Below are 18,912 nucleotides of genomic sequence, written 5' to 3'. Positions count from 1 at the left end.
GACCCTTGTCTCCTTCATTGGCGGGTGGATTCTTTACCACTGAGCCAGCGAGGAAAACCCCAAACGTGATTTTTAACGACTGTACAATATTTCACATGCCATTATGAGTCTCCTAATCTATATTTTATTTGTTATTATGGAAGATTTAGGTTCCTTTCAAGTCTTTGTTATTACAATACTAAAATCACATTAATCAATTTTAATGCATTAATATTTCTTTGTCCCTCTGATTTTTTTTCCTTAGATTTCTAGAACAGAAAATACCAAGTTCTAAGGATGTAAAGATTTTTAAGGCTCTTGATGCATATTGCTAATTTTCCCCCCAGAAAAAATATAATAAATTTAGACAAACTTTTTATTTGCACCCTTCCCAAAGATAGCTGTTATAATTTTTCAGAAGTTTTTCCAGTTTGTTAGGAGGAAAATGGCACTTCCTTGTTTTAATTTGCTTTTATTTGAAGACTAGTAATACTGAACATGAAGTGTTTATGAGCCATGTTCTCTTAATTGGAGAGTCTTAACATAAATATTCTCTCTTCTGGTCTTCTTATAGGACATAGCTGTGATTTCAGCCAAGCTCACAGGTATGCAGAACAGCCTAATGATGCTCGTTGATACACCAGACTACTCAGAAAAATGTGTTCACTTGGAGGCGTTGAAGAACCGGCTGGAGGCCTTGGCCAGCCCCCAGATTGTAGCAGCATTCACATCTCAGTCTATAGGTGAGTGCTGGCTGCTTCCCATCTCTCTGTACACCTCTTTAAACAGATAAGGCTTTCCACGTCTTCAGTCTTGAGAATGTCTTAATTTTGATTAAATTATGTACATTGGAAGTCAGTCTGTGCCTTCATGGTGGTTGCCTTTTCTTCAACATCCTATGTGGACTTTTTCGAAATACAGACAGGCTGTAGAAATGCACCAGTGAGCGTCTCATCTAGACCCTAGCGTTAGCATTCGCCACATTTGCTTTATCACGTATCTGTTCACCTACCCACCTCTGTATCCATCCGTCTCATTTTTATCATGCAAGTCAAAGTAAGCTGCAGACATCGGTACGCTTCACTCCTGAATGCTTCAGCATTCGTGTAATAGCTAGAGTTCAGGGTTAGTTTAGGATCCTTTCTTTTTGTGAGGTGAAATTTACATTTAGTGTTAGTTGCTCAGTCACATCTGGCTCTTTGTGACCCCATGGTCTGTACTCCACCAGGCTCCTCTGTCCATGGAGTTCTCCAGGCAAGAATACTGGAGTGAGTAGTCATCCCCTTCTCCAGGGGATCTTCCTGACCCAGGGATCGAACCTGGGTCTCTTACATTGCAGGTGGATTCTGTACCACCCGAGCCACCAGGGAAACCATTTAGAAAAATGTACACATATTAAGCCATTTAGAAAAATGTACAAATCTTGAGTTTTGAGACTGATCAAGACCATTATAATGCTATGTTATTTTCCAGTGATTTTTTTCAACACATAAGTTTACCTAGCTCTCCCTCTCCATTTCATCCACAGAACTATTGGTTAAACAGGAAGCAGCAGCCGCAGTAAAGCTGCTTTCTTACCTTGTTGTTGGTGTTCAGTCTCCCCGTTGTGTTCGACTCTTTGCGACCCCATGGACCACAGTACGCCAGACCTCCCTGTCCCTCACCATCTCCTGGAGCTTGCCCAAGTTCATGTTCATTGCATTGGTGATGCCGTCCAGCCATCTCATCCTCTGATGCCCTCTTCTGCCCTTGATCTTTCCCAGCTTCAGGGACTTTTCCCATGAGTCGTCTGTTCACATTAGATGACCAAAATACTGGAGCTTCACCTTCAGCATTAGTCCTTCCAGTGAATATTCAGGGTTGATCTCCCTTAAGATTGACTGGTTTGACCTCCTTGCTGTGCAAGGGACTTTCAGGATTCTTCTCCAGCACCACCAGTTTGAAAGCATCAGTTCTTTGGTGTTCTGCCTTCTTTACAGTCCAGCTCTTACAACTGTACATGATCACTGGGAAGACCATAGCTTTGACTGTATTACCTTTGTTGGCAGAGTAATGTCTCTGCTTTTCAACACACTCTCTAGGTTTGTCATAGCTTTCCTGCCAAGAAGCAGTTGTCTTCTGATTTCATGGTTAAAGTCGCTGTTCGCAGTGATTTTAGAGCCCAAGAAGAGGAAATCTGTCACTAACTTCCACCTTTTCCCCTTCTATTTGCCATGTAGTAATGGGGTTGGATGCCATGATCTTAGTTTTTTTAATATTTAGTCTTAAGCCTGCTCTTTCACTCTCTTTCTATACCCTCATCGAGAGGTTCTTTAGTTTCCTCTTCGCTTTCTGCCATTATAGTAGTATCGTCTGCATGTCTGAAGTTGTTGATGTTTCTCCTGCCTATCCTGAGTCCAGCTTTGTAACTCAGCCAGCTGGGCATTTCTCATGATGTGCTCAGCATATAGGTTAAACAAACAGGGTGACAGCAGACAGCCCTGTCATACTCCTTTCTCAAGCTTGAACCAATCTGTTGTTCCACACAGGGTTCTGCTGTTCTTACCTGAACATCTGTTTATTGATATATTGGCAGAATGTAGTCTCTATCCACTGCACTGCTTCCTGCACTCTTGGTCATACATCACGCAAGCCCTTCTGCTCTGGGGTTAGTGTTCTCCTAAACCTGTTCTGTTGAAGGTCACCAACAACCATGTCATCAGCAAACCTGAAAGCCTAATACCATTTTATACTTTTCTGTTTCTCATTGTCAACAACACTTAACGATGTTTTCTACTCCCTCCTGCTCTGAAAATGCTTTCTTCTTTTGACTCCTGAGATGTAGCACCAGTTTTGTGTATGTGAAGTCTCTCAGTCGTATCCGACTCTTTGTGACCCCGTGGACTGTAGCTTGCCAGGCTCCTCCATCCATGGGATTTTCCAGGCAAGAATACTGGAGTGGGTTGCTATTGTCTTCTCCAGGGCATCTTCCCCACCCAGGGATCAAACCTTGGTCTCCCGCACTGCAGGCAGACTCTTTACCATCTGAGCCACCAGGGAAGTTTTATGTATATGATGGTACATTTTCAATAATGAAATGAAACCATAAATAGTTCTGATATATTTGTTCTGTTTGCTTTTTTTAAAAGATTTATTTAATTTTTGGCTGCACTGGGTCATCATTGCTGCATGTGGGCTTTCTCTAGTTGTGGTGAGTGGGGTCTGCCCTTTACTGCACTCTGCAGACTTCTCATTGCGATGGCTTCTCTTGTTGCAAATACAGGCTCTAGGCACTAGGGCTCAGTACTTGTGGCATATGGACTTAGTTGGCCAGTGGCATGTGGAATCTTCCTGGAACAGGGATTGAACAAGTGTCCCCTGCATTGACAGGTCAATTCTTAACTACTGGACCACCAGGGAAGTTCAAAATGTACTCTCTTTAAAAAAATATATTTTTTAAAAAATTTCAAATTTAAATCCAAGGTCATGAGGCTTTCCCCCTATATATATTTTTTTTCTAAGAGTTTTATAGTTTTAGCTCTTACATTTAGGTCTTTGATACATTATAAGTTAATTTTTATGTATGGTATAAGGTAAGCGTCCAATTTCTTTCTTTTGCATGTGGACATCCTGTTTTCTGAGCATCGTTGTTTCTGAGTATAGTTGTTAAAGGACTCTCCTTTCCCCCAGTGAATGATCATGACTTCTTTGTTGAAAATCTTCTGACCATGTGTGTGAAGGTTTATTTCTGGGCTCTCTATTCTCTCTATATACAGAGGCATGTCTTAGTCCTTATACCAGTACCACATTGCTTTGATTATTGTAGCTTTGTGGTAACTTCTGAAATCATGGATTGTGAACCCACCAATGTTGTCCTTCTTTTTCAAGATTGTTTTGGCTTTTTGGAGGTCCCTTGAAATTCCATATGAATTTTAGGGTGAATTTTTTCTGTTTTTCCAGAGAACATCTTTGAACACCATTTTGGAAGGGATAACTTTGAATCTGCAGGTGGTTTGGGTAGTATTATCATCTTTTAAAACATTTTTATTTATTTTTTAATTGGTGGAAAATTGCTTTACAATTTTGTGTTGGTTTCAGCTGTACAACACGAATCAGTCATAATTTTAATTTTATATATCAGTCATAATCAGAGATATATATCTCCCTCCCTCCCCTCCCCCTGTCCTGCCCTCTAGGTCGTCACAGAGCGCTAGGCTGGGCTTCCTGTGTTATTTAGCAACTTCCCACTAACCATCTGTTTCACACATGATAGTGGATATGTGTTAATGCTGCTTTCTCCATGCATCTTACCCTCACCTTCTCCCGTTGGAAATTTTCTAATTCATGAGTGCAGTATACCTTTTCATTTATTTATATCTTTAAAAATTTCTTTCAGTGGTGTTTTTTGACTTTCAGTGTACAAGATTGTTCATTGTTACTGTATAGAAATGCAGGTGAGTTTTGGTGTGTTGATTTTGTATCCTGCTGCATTAACTTAATAGTTCTAACAGTGTGTGTGTGTGTGTGTGTGTGTGTGTGTAATCTTTAGCACTTTCTATATATGAGATCATATTATCTGCAAACAGAGATATTTTTACTTCTTCATTCCCTTTTGGATGCTTTTATATCTTCATCTTACATAATTGTTCTGACTGTAACTTCTAGTACTGAATTGAATAGAAGTTGCAAAAGTGGGCATCCTTGTCTCATTCCTGATCTCAGAGGAAAAGTTTGGAATGGTCTTTCATATCAAGTATTATGTTATTTGGGAGCTTTTCATATATGACCTTTATTATGTTGAGGTTGTTTGCTTCTATTCCTAGTTTTTTTGAGTGTTTTTAATCATGAAAAAGTCTTACATTTTATCACATGGCTTTTTTGCATCAGTTGAAATGATCATGTGAACATTTTCTCTTTGTTAATGTGGTGTGTTACATTTATTGATTTTCATGTGTTGAGCCTTCTTTGCGTCCCAGAGTAAATCCCACGTGGTCAAGGTATATGATCCTTTTAATATGCTGTTGAATTTGGCTTGCTGGTATTTTGTTGATGATTTTTGCATCTATATTTATCAGGGATATTGATCTGTAGGTTTCTTTTCTTGCAGTGTCTTTGTTGGCTTCGGGATTAAGGTAATGCTGACCTCATAGAATAGGCTGGGAAGTCTTCAGCACTCTTCAGTTTGGAGGAGTTTGAGAAGTATTAGTATTAATTAAACTTTTTTTTTTCCTTTTGTGCTGGGTCTTTGTTGCTGCACATGGGCTTTCTCGAGTTGTGGTGTGGGCTTTCTCACTGAGGTGGCTTCTCTTGCTGTAGAGCATCGGCTCTAGATATGTGGACTTCAGTAGTTGCGGTACCAGGTTTAGTTGCCCTGAGGCATGAGGAATCTTCCTGGACCGGAGATTGAACTTGTGTCTCCTGCATTTGCAGGTGAATTCTTAATCACTGGGCCATCAGGGAAGTCCAAGTATTAATTCTTAATTAATCACTGAAGCCATCTGATATACTTTTCTTTGTTGAGAGGTTTTTGATTACAGATTCAGTAAATCGTTTTATGTCCATTCAGAGTTTCTATTCGTGATTTAGTCTTGGTACACTGAATATTTCTAACAACTTGTTCATTTTACCTAGTGTATCCAATTTGTTAGCATATGATTATCCATAGTACTTTCTTATAATTCTGCTACCTTTAGTAAAATTGGTAGTGATGTCCTCTCTTTCATTTCTGATTTTATTTATTTGAGTCCTCTTTCTTTTCCTTGGTGAACCTAAGTAAAGGTATATCAATTTTGTTCACTTTTTCAAAGACTTTTTCAACCCTTTGTTTTGTTGATTTTAATGTTTTGTTTCTGATATTCTCTGTTTTACTTATTTTTGCTCTTTATTATTGCTTCCCTTTTACTAACTTTGGGTTTAGCTTTCTTCCCCCTAGTTTTTTAAAATGTAGAGTTTAGGTTGTTGATTTGAGATCTTTCTTCTTTTTTAACATAAGCATGTACAGCTATAAACTAGCTCTTAGGATTGCTTTTGTGGCATCTTGTAAGTTCTGGTCTGTTAGGTTTTTGTTTTCATTTGTCATTTTTAAAATTTCTCTTGTGGTATCTTTTTGACTCATTTGTTGTTTTGGAGTCCACATTATTTGTGAATTTTTCAGTTTTCTTTTTTTTAGTTGATTTTCAGTTTTATTTCATGGTGATCGGAAAAGATATTAGATGATTTATATGACTATAGTCTTTACAAATTTAGCAAGACTTGTTTTGTGGCCTATGATATGGTCTGTCCTGGAGAGGGTTTTATGAGTACTTCAGAATGTGTATTCTGCCGTTGTTGGATGGAGTGTTCTATATTGTTTGTTAGGTCTAACTGGCCTGTGATGTTTAAGTCCCTGCTTCTTTATTATCTTCTCTCTGGTTGTCTTAATGTGCTCTCTGAATGCACCTTCTGCAAGCTCTGTTCCTTTTCTTTTTTGTACCCCCTGTGGTACTTTTGCAAAGGTCACATGGTAGAATTTTTTTTGTTTGTATTTATTTCTATTTATTCATATTTGTATGTGGGTGCTTTTTTCTGGGTCCACTCTTTACTGAAAAATAATGAGCCTGGGATCTCCATGGAAACCCCTCCGTGTTCTGCTGTTGTTTGGTCGCTTAGTTGTGTCCAGCTCTTTGCAACCCTATGGACTATAGTACACCAGGCTTCCCTGTCCTTCACTATCTCCCAGAGTTTGTTTAAACTCATGTCCATTGAGTCGGTGATGCCATCCAGCCATCTCATCCTCTGTGATACCCTTCTCCTTCTGCCCTCAGTCTTTCCCAGCATCAGGGTCTTTTCCAGTGAGTCAGCTGTTTGCATCAGGTGGCCAAAGTATTGGAGCTTCAGCTTCAGTATCAGTCCTTCCAATGAATATTCAGGGTTAATTTCCTTTGGGATTGACTAGTTTGATCTTGGAGTCCAAGCGACTCTCAAGAGTCTTTTAGGGCACCACAGTTCAAAAGCATCCATTCTTTGGCATTCAGCCTTCATTATGGTCCAACTCTCACATCTGTGCATGATTACTGGAAAAACCATAGGTTTGACTAGGTGGACCTTTGTTGGCAAAGTGATGTCTCTGCTTTTTAATACACTGTCTAGGTTTGTCATAGCTTTTCTTCCAAGGATCAAGCCTCCTTGTTTACCTGGACTTAATTGAAAGCTTTCCTCTTGCCCTTGGTTTAAAGGCTACATTCTCTGATGTGCCCAAAGAGAATGGATTCAGGACTCTTCTCCAGCCTCTTCATTCCACGTCCTCCCCATTTGTCAATTCTTTATTTTGCATCTTCTCTTCATTAGCATGATTCCAGGACGAGAGCTGGACCTTTGGAAAATCCCCATCTGGCAGTTTTATTCCTCACGTTTTCTAGTGAATTTGTTGCAGCTGTAGACCACGGAGCTCACTTGTGTGGTTGGGGTATGCATCCATTTGATAGGGGATTAGGGAAGTAGGAGTGGGGACTGGGGCTCCATGAATTTTAAGTTTTTTTTTTTCCCTTTCCTTCTGTGTGAATTGGCTACTTGGTGCTGGAATCAGGTTTGAAGAATGCCCTGTGGATCAGGATCACAGGCTTTGGTTTTGGAGTAAGCTGTATTTGACAGCTTTCATTCACAAATTTGAATCAGGCTTGATTCTAGATGCTGCTGTTTGTAGGCAGGATGCTGATTCAGAAGGGGGAAATGGGTCCTGCAGCTGTCCCACGGCTGAGCTGGGGTGGAAGCAGACCCTCTCCTGCCTGCCCAGGCCTCCTTGGCCCCTGGTGCTCCATGCTAATGTCCAGTTTTTCCCAGCATACCCACTCGTTGGCCAAAATAATTGAATATCTGATTGGTATTCTCTGAAGTGTGTAGTATGGATGTTTTCCTGGCATCAACACAGATGGATGAAACTGTGTTTTTCTTTGGTGGTTAATTTTGATGAACATCGGGAAGGGTTTTTTATTGCCACAAAAGTAATATGCTCTTTAATCAATTATCTTTCCAAGAAGGCAAAGGTGCTTCTTTATCTAACAGTTTTTAAAGGGAAATCTGATAAATTAGTACATCCCTGACATAATACCCACAATCTTCAAGTATACATGCCTCATTCATTTTATAAACTAGTGGATTCAGTTCATAAATTGAAGCAACTTTTTGGAGCCTAACTTAACATATGGCAGGGATATTCATTTATCTACGTGATCTTATGAAAATAATAAGCATTTTAAAAGCGCATGGTTATTTTTAAACTCATGGAGTCCTGCCCATTACAATGAGAACTACTGTCTAGTCTCTGGAGTTTAGCTGAGTTATATCCACAGTGGTTGCTATTACAGCTTTTCCTTCTCAGCAGCTTATTGGACTTACAAGAAATGGAGGAAAACAGAACAGGTATAAAGAGGTTTTGCACCTGATAGCTCAGGGTTTTTTCCCCCATTCTTTCTTTTACATTTTATTCTAAGGCTGTGGCATCTGTGTTTTGACCAGAAGGGGGCAGATGGGAGCCAGAGATGCTGCATGCATGGGAGGCCACTGAAACTGTATCTGTTTTTTCATCAATAGACCTGAAACCAAGTGTTGTGTTTAGCACTTCCTCTGCCCTTAGGGAAAAATATAAGAAAGTACTTGATATTAGACCCATAGAGTCCATTGCTATATTGTTTACCAGATAATTTTCTTATTCCTTAAACCATTAAATATGTGAAGTTCTAGGAGTTTAGTTTGTTTGCTTAGTTCCCATCTGATATAATCAGAGTAGGAGTTTTCAGAGGGATTACTAACTTGTAAATAGTGTTTAAAATATTAATTACATGAGGAATGGCAGGGAATACAAAAATGAAAAAGACTGCTGTCCTTCAAGGACTTCATACCTTGGTTGAGGGTGAGGCTGGGAGAAAACAAGTACACAGATAATTTTATTACATAATGGAATGTGAAAACTGCCTTAGGCCTCCCCAAGATGAAGGAAAATTGAGGAAGCTTTTATGAAAGAGCTAGTATATGCACAGAACCTTGAAAGAGATGAATTTAAAAAAATTTAAATTGCTTCTGATTATAAAATAATACAGAGAAGGCAGTGGCACCCCACTCCAGTACTCTTGCCTGGAAAATCCCATGGACGCAGAAGCCTGGTAGGCTGCAGTCCATGGGGTCACGAAGAGTCGAGCATGACTGAGTGACAACTTCACTTTCACTTTTCACTTTCATGCATTGGAGAAGGAAATGGCAACCCACTCCAGTGTTCTTGCCTGGAGAATCCCAGGGATGGGGGAGCCTGGTGGGCTGCCATATATGGGGTTGCACAGAGTCAGACATGACTGAAGTGACTTAGCAGCAGCAGCATAAAATAATATATAAACAAGTTATTAAAATTTGAAAAAATGGAGAAAAGTGTAAAAAAGAAAATGATATACCAGTAATCTCACCACCCAGAGATGACTGCTAGTATTTTTTTTAATTAAAAAAATTTTTTTTAATTAATTTTTTTTTGGCTGTGCCCTGTGGCATGTGGGATCTTAGTTCCCTGACCAGGGATCAAACTCTCGCCTCCTACAGTGGAAGCACAGAGTCTTAACCACTGGACCACTAGGGAAGTCCCTTTACTATTATTACTTAAAAATTTTTTGACCATTAGTATTTTTTCCAGTTTTTTTTCCTTTGTGTACATAAATCTTTTAAGGAAAGCACATACATTGAGTATAGGCAATTTTGTATCTTTTTTGCTCCCTTTAGCAATATAGCATGAGCTTCTTCTCAGGGATATAGGGATTTGATAGGTGAGGAAAAGCATTTAGGGCAGAAGGAATAATGTATATTTGGATGGTATAGAAAGGAGAAAATTCAGGCTCTGTTTTGGGAATAACAATTAAACCCATTTTAGTGGATGAACATTGGGAAATGGTCAAAGGTGAGGCTGGAAAGGAAGGTGGGGACAGAGCATAGTTTGCCTTGAACAAATTAAGGAGTTTCTATTGAGGGAATGACTTCATTGCTTCTGACAATTTATTAGTCTGCTGAGGAATGTGGCAAGAATGGAAGGACTAAGAAAATGTCAGCAGCAATGAAATCATTCCCTCAATAGAAACTCCTTAATTTGGAGATGGGCAGACCTAGTTTCAAATCTTTGGGCCGCCGCATGTTAGCAGAGACCTCTACTTCCTGCTCAGTGAAATGAGTGTAGAACACGCACTATGTTCTTGGGAGGATTAAACAAGACAGGCGTGCAGCTCCTGATCCAGAGGAGGCCTCCAGGGAACATTGCTTCCTCTTTCTCCAGAACCTCTCATTCAAGACTTGTAGCCCTTATAGCAGCCTAAAGGGAATAATTCCTAAGAGGCCAGTAAAGAACTCCTGAACACTCTCTTGGAATGAGAGCTGCATCATTTCCAAAAAGCTGTGCAGCTCAGCAGATGTAACTAAACTGTCAATACATTTTGGAAGCCCAGACCCACACATAAATTAGTTGGGTGTTTTTCTTGAATTTGGGCTTCCCTGGTGGCTCGGACAGTAAAGAATGTGCCTGCAGGGCCGGAAACCTGGCTTCAACCCCTGGGTCAGGAAGATCCCCTGGAGAAGGGAATGGCAACCCACTCTAGTATTCTTGCCTGGAGAATTTTGGACAGAGGAGCCTGGCAGGCTCCATAGGATTGCAAAGAGTTAGACACGACTGAGTGACTAACACTTTCTCTTCTACTTTCTTGAATTTAGTTAAATGTTTTTCCATCACCTACAGGGCTGAAAAGTTAAGTAGTACTGAAAGGTCTAAAAGGGAAAAGTAACATCTTCTTTCTCTACCTAGTCCTAATCCAGGAAGGCCACCACTTTTAGAGCTGTTTTTCTGTGGTCTTTTACTTTATCTTTCTGCATGATAAATGTATTAGTTTATTTCTTCATGTTTCAATTTTAGCCATTGTCTGTTGACTTCTGTTGTTCCAGCTAAGGATTTAGCTTTCATACCACTCCTCTTTCTCTTTCCCATTATCCTCCTGTCTCCTTATTTTAATTGAATCAGTAAATAGTATTTATATTATCACAACTTTATAAATTATTAATTTTTGCTGAGTCAAGCCCAGGTACTATGATTTCGTTCCCTTTCCTGTTCAGCTTCGTGTTTATTCTGAAATTTCTGATCACCTTTTTATCCCCTTCTCATTCTTCCAGCTCTTCATACTCCCTGTTTTTTTCCAAATGGGTTCTTGGGGATAATGCTTTGTTCCAAGTACCCCCTGTTCCCCAGAAACTCTCCTTTTGGAATGCTGCCTCTGCTCTGGACATGCAGATCCCAGGATTCTTTACTGGTGCTCAGATTTAAAGTTTTGTTTCTGTCAGTTGTCAATCTGGACAAGTCATAGGAGTTAGATGATGTCTCAGGAACCTGGCCAAGACATATCTGGGCCCTTCTAGTTGTGTTATCTGGACGAACTTACATATTTCAGTGTCTTCTTACCTCATACGGTTGCCTTGAGATTATAAGTGAGCTTGCATAAATGGAGAAGCTTTGGAAGTTCTGTGAATGAAAAGTAGACTAGCTTATCCACAGTGACTTTGTTTCAGTGTTACTACCTACTCTGCATTTCAAAGGGCTTAGATATTATCCTTGCTGCTGTTTATATTTGCCTGTACATTCAACCAGATATCCTCTTTCTCCAGGAAAAATGAGCATCAGAGAGTCGGAGAAGTGAAGGACAGCTCTCAACACGTGCCTAGAAGGGTGGTGCTTGCTGTTTACACCTAGGCAGAAATGGGGGTGGGGTGGGGTAAGTTCTGCAGACTGATATAGTGGGGGAACTATTTTAGGAAGAGATTTAAGAGCATATTTTTGATATATTTATTTTATTTAACATGTAATTATGACATATAGCCTATGTGAAAAGTACTTTCTTATGTTTAAATAGCATGCAAAATCATTTGCAAGAGCAACAATAAATGAATTTTGGGGGACTCTTTATTTTTTAATGTCAGTGTCCAGGTTGCTTCCTATTGGTGCCATAAGGTATTTCTACTGTTTGTTTATAATTAAAAGTCAATTATCGATGTGAAATGGTAACCCATTTACCATATATTATTACACTTTGGGTACGTGAGGTAGAGACTTGGGGACTGCGTGAATATTTTATTCACATGATACCTGCATCAGTTTGAGATTCTCTTGGTATCAAGTGATGAAAACCTATTTCAAAGTGGCTTAAAGGAAAAAGAGATTGTATTGGTTTATGGAACTGAGAAGTTCAGGGATAAACTTGCTGCAGGCCTGGCTTGATTCAGGAGCACAAACTATGTCTTTAGAACCCAGAGTCTCTCTCTTGGCGTTTCTTGGCTCTGTCTTCCTATGTGTTGGCTTTACTTGCAGGCACATTATTTGGGTGGTGGCCATTGCAGTTCTAGGCCCCCTTTCAGGCAGTTCAAGAAGGGGTGTCAGGATTAATCTTGATCTTGTTTCACATGCAGCTTTGGCACCTCTGAGTCAGTTACTTTGATTATGTGGACTCAAGGCCCTGGTTGGCCAGGCCTGGGTATCATCCCAGAGCTGCGGGTGGAGTTGTTCCACTGGAAACATTTAGATCTTAGGAGAATGGGAGGCAGGGATATCGTTCCCCAGAGGAAGACCATAGTTCTTTCTTTTTAAAAAAATTTATTTATTTATTTTAATTGGAGGCTAATTACTTTACAATATTGTAGTGGTTTTTGCCATACATTGGCATGAATCAGCCATGGGTGTACATGTGTCCCCATCCTGACCCCCCTCCCCCCTCCCTCCCCATCCCATCCCTCAGGGTCATGCCAGGTGCACCAGCCCTGAGTGCCCTGCCTTGTGCATTGAACCTGGACTGGCGGTCTGTTTCACATATGGTGATATACATGTTTCAATGCTATTCTCTCTAATCATCCCACCCTCACCTTCTCCCACAGAGTCCAAAAGTCTGTTCTTTGTCTCTGGGTCTCTTTTGCTGTGTCACATATAGGGTCATTCATTACTATCTTTCTAAATTCCATATAAATGTGTTAATGTACTGTATTGGTGTTTTTCTTTCTGACTTACTTCACTCTGTATAATAGGCTCTGGTTCCATCTACCTTATTAGAACTGATTCAAATGCATTCTTTTCAGTAGCTGAGTAATATTCCACTGTGTATATGTACCACAGCTTTCTTATCCATTCATCTGCCGATGGACATCTAGGTTGTTTCCATGTCCTGGCTATTGTAAACAGTGCTGTGGTAAACATTGGGGTACACGTGTGTCTTTCAGTTCTGGTTTCTTCATGTGTGTGCCCAGCAGTGGGATTGCTGGGTTGTATGGCAGTTCTATTTCCAGTTTTTTAAGGAATCTCCACACTGTCCTCCATAGTGGCTGTCAAAATATGCATAGAAACAAATGAAAATGGAAACACAACAATTCAAAACCTATGGGATTCAGTAAAAGCAGTGCTAAGGGGAGGGTTCATAGCAGTACAAGCTTACCTCAAGAAACAAGAGAAAAATCAAATAAATAACCTAACTTTACACCTAAAACAACTAGAAAAAGAAGAAATGAAGAACCCTAGGGCTAATAGAAGGAAAGAAATCATAAAAATTAGGGCAGAAATCAATGAAAAAGTGAAAAAGGAGACTATAGCAAAAGTCAACAAAACTAAAAGCTGGTTCTTTGAGAAGATAGACAAACCATTAGCCAGACTCATCAAGAAAAAAAGGGAGAAGAATCAAATCAACAAAATTAGAAATGAAATTGGAGAAATCACAACAGATAACACAGAAATGCAAAGGATCATAAGAGACTACTATCAGGAACTATATGACAATAAAATGAACAACTTGGAAGAAATGGATGAATTCTTAGAAAAGTATAACCTTCCAAAACTGAACCAGGAAGAAATAGAAAATCATAACAGACCCATCACAAGCACAGAAATCGAAACTGTAATAAAAAATCTTCCAACAAACAAAAGCCCAGGACCAGATGGCTTCACAGGTGAATTCTACCAAAAATTTAGAGAAGAGCTATTGAGTTGAACACCTATTCAACTTAAACTCTTCCAGAAAATTGCAGAGGAAGGTAAACTGCCAAACTCATTCTATGAGGCCACCCTCACCCTAATTCCAAAACCAGACAAAGATGCCACAAAAAAAGAAAACTACAGGCCAGTATCACTGATGAACATAGATTATAAAATCCTCAACAAAATACTAGCAAACAGAATCAAACAATTTATTTAAAAGATCATACATCATGATCAAGTGGGCTTTATCCCAGGGTTGCAAGGATTCTTCGATTCTTCTATATTTGCAAATCAATCAATGTGATACAACACATTAACAAATTAAAAGATAAAAACCTTTTGATTATCTCAATAAATGCAGAGAAAGCTTTTGACAAAATTCAGCATCCATTTATGATAAAAAACCCTCCAGAAAGCAGGCATAGAAGAAACATACCTCAACATAATAAAAGCCATATATGATAAACCCACAGCAAACATTATCCTCAATGATGAAAAATTGAAAGCATTTCCTCTAAAGTCAGGAACAAGACAAGGGTGCCCACTCTCACCACTGTTGTTCAACATAGTTTTGAAAGTTTTAGCCACAACAATCAGAGAAGAAAAAGAAATAAAAAGAATCCAGATTGGAAAAGAGGAAGTAAAACTCTCACTGTTTGCAGATGACATGATCCTCTACATAGAAAACCCTAAAGACACCACCAGAAAATTACTAGAGCTAATCAATGAATATAAGTAAAGTTGCAGGATATAAAATTAATATACAGATATCCCTTGCATTCCTATACACTAACAATGAGAAAACAGAAAGAGAAATTAAGGAAACAATTCCATTCACCATTGCAACAAAAGAATAAAATACTTAGGAATAAATCTACCTAAAGAAACAAAAGACCTATATATAGAAAACTATAAGACACTGATGAAAGAAATCAAAGAGGACACACATAGATGGAGAAATAGACCATGTTCATGGATTGGAAGAATCAATATAGTGAAAATGAGTGTACTACCCAAAACAATCTATAGATTCAGTACAATCCCTATCAAGCTACCAACAGTATTTTTCACAGAACCAGAACAAATAATTTCACAATTTGTATGGAAATACAAAAAACCTCAAATAGCCTAAGCAATCTTGAGAAATTAGAGTGGAACTGAAGGAATCAACCTGCCTGACTTCAGACTATACTACAAAGCTACAGTCATCAAGACAGTATGGTACTGGCACAAAGACAGAAATATAGATCAATGGAACAAAATAGAAAGCCCAGAGATAAATCCTCACACCTATGGACACCTTATCTGACAAAGGAGGCAAGAATATACAATGGAGGAAAGGCAATCTCTTTAACAAGTGGTGCTGGGAAAACTGGTCAACCACTTTTTGTAAAAGAAGGAAACTAGAACACTTTCTAATACCATACCCAAAAATAAACTCAAAATGGATTGAAGATCTAAATGTAAGACCAGAAACTATAAAACTCCTAGAGGAAAACATAGGGAAAACACTCTGACAGAAATCACAGCAGGATCCTCTATGACCCATCTCCTTGAGTAATGGAAATAAAAGCAAAAATAAACAAATGGGACCTAATTAAACTTAAAAGCTTTTGCACAATGAAGGAAACTATAAGCAAGCTGAAAAGAGCCTTCAGAATGGGAGAAAATAATAGCAAATGAAGCAACTGACAAAGAATTAATCTCAAAAATACACAAGCAGCTCATATAGCTCAATACCAGAAAAATAAACAACCCAATCAAAAAAATGGGCCAAAGAACAAAACAGGCATTTTTCCGAAGAAGACATACAGATGGCTAACAAACACATGAAAAGATGCTCAACATCACTCATTATCAGAGAAATGCAAATCAAAACTACAGTGAGGTACCATCTCATGCCAGTCAGAATGGCTGCTATCAAAAAGTCTACAAACAATAAATGCTGGAGAGGGTGCAGAAAAAAGGGAATCTTGTTAACACTGTTGATGGGAATGCAAACTAGTCCAGCTGCTATGAGGACTATGGTTCTTTTAGAAGAAGGACAGTAGATGTGGGGTGGCCAGAATGTCAGGTCCACAAAGAGACCTGGCAGGGGCCCCTGCCCAGCAGGTGCTCACTGGTCTTTTTGAATTGAATTGGTTATGTGCTAAGAGCCTAGAATTCCTCTGGTTGCCAAAGTGGACTTTCTTTTTCTCTCTGTTGTTCAAATCAGGAACTTGTTAAACTCAGGTTTACAAATTTGTCTGTTTAGTGTATTGATCTTGAAAACTCGGATTCCTCTATAAGGGCAAAGAAAGAAAGTGAAGTCGTGAAGTCACTCAGTCGTGTCTAGCTCTTTGCTACCTTGTGGACTTGTAGCCCGCCAGGCTCCTCTGTCCATGGGATTTCTCAGGCAAGAATACTGGAATAGGTTGCCATTTCCTTCTCCAGGGGATCTTCCCAACTCTGGGATTGAACCCAGGTTTCCCGCAATGCAGACAGACTCCTTACCGTCTGAGCCACGGGCTTCCCCTTTATAAGGGCTAAAGACCCACATATTGTTACTTTTAAGGTTTTACAGTGCTTTTGCTAAATGGATTTGCTGTTGGCCAATTCTGCTTTATTATTTGTTTCAAGAAATAACAAATTCTACTCTGTTGGGTAGAAATTTCTTAACATTGGATTATATATTTAGACCGGTGCTCATTGTAGCATTTTCTTTCTAAAAATATTTTTTTTGACAGTCCACTAAAATGATGACAATGTTTAACAGGAGTGATAGGATTGCGGGCAGTTTCTTACAGTCAGTTGGAGCTTCTTACTTATAGTCAGTTGGAGCTTCCTGGGTGGCTCTAGTGGTAAAGAACCCACCTGCCAACGCAGGGGACACAAGAGACGTGGGTTTGATCCCTGGGTTGGAAAGATCCCCTGGAAGACGGCGTGGCAAGAATACTCTCCAGTAGTCTTGTCTGGAGAACTCCGTGGACAGGGGAGCCTGGTGGGCTACAGTCCACGGGGCCACAAGAGTCAGACACGACTGAAGCAACGTAGCACAGATGGATGCATACACACTGTCAGTTGCTAACAGTGTTCTCGACAAGCCAGGGCTTGTGGTATCCGATTGAGTCACATGTTCTACCCTTAACTTGGCTTGTTTTTCACGTGTGTGATCTCCACACGAGTTGATTCATTGTCTGGGTAGGAATTTCTGAATATTAGCTCACAATTAATCCGTATTCATCCTGCTGAATTCTTGCTCTGGGCTGCAACAGAAAGCCTGGTAACAGTATGTACCTGTTTTCTGTTGTTCCCTCCCCACAGAGGGAGGGCCAGCAGAGCATCCAGACACAGGAAGTACAGAGGCCCTGGGGCAGCAAAGAGCATGATTTCTTCTTGGCGCCTATCAGAAGGTCTGCTCATGCCAGCAATTTTAGATCCTGTGAATACTAGCTTGGGTCCCATGAAATGCCTGTTTTTGTAGGTCGGAAGTGGTTAAGTAGCAGCAGCAGCGTACGGTTCAGCCTGTCCCTCCATCAGCGGTCCTGCTGTTGACCTGCAGGCAACTGAAGTTCTCTGGGCTGCAGTTTCCTCACCCCGATGTGGTTGGTCGATGGTTATTTTAGACAACTTTTTACCCCTGACATTTTATGACTCTAGTCAGGGCCAGGACAGGGTGAGGCAGGTGAGATGCCAGAAACACCAAGTTGAAGGAGATGCTCATCCTGCCCTTGTACAACCTGCAGAGTGAGAGCTCAGCCCCAGCCCCTAGTCCCAGCCCTGATTCTAATTCATTTTTCCATTCACATGTGAGGTTTGCTTTGCTGTTGTATAACCTGAGCTCTATCAATGATGCCCTTTTTTTTGTTTCTTTAAATGAGCAAGGTTTTTTTTTTTTTTTTAAATTTTTATCTCTGTATTTTTGACTGCAATGGATCTTCATTGCTGCGCCTGGGCTTTCTCTAGTTGCGGCAAGTGGGAGCTATCCTCTAGTTGCAGCGTGTAGGCTTCTCATTGCGGTGACTTCTCTAGTCGCAGAGCGTGGGCTCTAAGGTACACAGGCTTAGTTGCCCCATGGCATGTGGAATCCTCCCAGACCAGGGATGGAACCCATGTCCTCTGCATTGGCAGGTGGATTCTTAGCCACCAGACCACCAGAAAAGTTCAGTGATGCTTACTGAGGCACTGTTCTCAACAAACCAGGGCTTGTGGTATCTCGTTGAGTCACGTGTTCTACCCTTAATTTTACTTGTTTTTCACGTTTTTTATCTCAACGCATGAGTTAGTTCATTGTTAGGTAGAAACTTCTGAATATTAGCTCACAATTAATCCACATTTATCCTGCTGAATTCTTGCTCTTGGCTGCAACTGAAAACTTAGTAACAGTATGTACACATTTTCCATTTTCCGTTGTTTTTCTTTAGATCAGTCCAAAATGTTCGTGAAGGTTTTTAGTGAAATTGACCGGATGCCCCAACTTCTTGCATACTACTACAAGTGCCACAAGGTGAGAAGCTGTGAGTGATTGCCCCTGTGGAATGTTTGTAGAACCGGGCCATGGAGTCCCAGTTTCAAATCTCAGTTTCTTACTTAAAGGTAAAAATGTTTGCCTTCATGCTCTCTGGCTTTTTTCTTTTAATTAGCCAGTAGGGGGTGCCCTTGGTCCAGCCTCTGGATTCATTTAATTGTAAGTTGGGAAAAAGAGTCATTGGTTTTCAGCCTTTGTTTTTGTAGCTGGATTTCCTTTACAATGGAAGAGTTTTTAGTTTTTCCCATTTTTGTGTTTTGAGATTCCTTTAAAGCTCAATCGCTAAAGAATCTGCTTGCAATGCAGGAGACCCAGGTTTGATTCCTGGATGAGAAAGAGGCCCTGGAGAAGGAAATGAGAACCCACTGCAGTATTCTTGCCTGGAGAATCCCATGGACAGAGGAGCCTGGCAGGCTATACAGTCCATAGGGTTGCAAGAGTCAGA

At 40.0% G+C, this 18,912-nt stretch overlaps 1 protein-coding gene across 4 annotated transcripts in view; it reads left to right on the top strand.

The window, feature by feature from the left end:
* Window positions 1-18,912, top strand: part of COG7 (component of oligomeric golgi complex 7) — a 97,096-nt gene that overhangs the window by 8,601 nt on the left and 69,583 nt on the right. For all 4 annotated transcript variants that reach the window (XR_011252703.1, XR_011252704.1, XM_069570350.1 and 1 more), the window contains exons 4-5: window positions 554-722; window positions 18,364-18,446. Coding sequence is in view for 2 of the 4 variants with exons in the window: in XM_069570350.1 (XP_069426451.1) it covers window positions 554-722; window positions 18,364-18,446 (252 nt within the window). In the remaining 2 variants the exon portion in view is untranslated. The remainder of the gene's footprint in view (window positions 1-553; window positions 723-18,363; window positions 18,447-18,912) is intronic.

The sequence above is a fragment of the Ovis canadensis genome, chromosome 24 (assembly GCF_042477335.2).
Source record: "Ovis canadensis isolate MfBH-ARS-UI-01 breed Bighorn chromosome 24, ARS-UI_OviCan_v2, whole genome shotgun sequence".
Lineage (NCBI taxonomy): Eukaryota > Metazoa > Chordata > Mammalia > Artiodactyla > Bovidae > Ovis > Ovis canadensis.
This window is presented reverse-complemented; position numbering and strand designations above follow the sequence as displayed.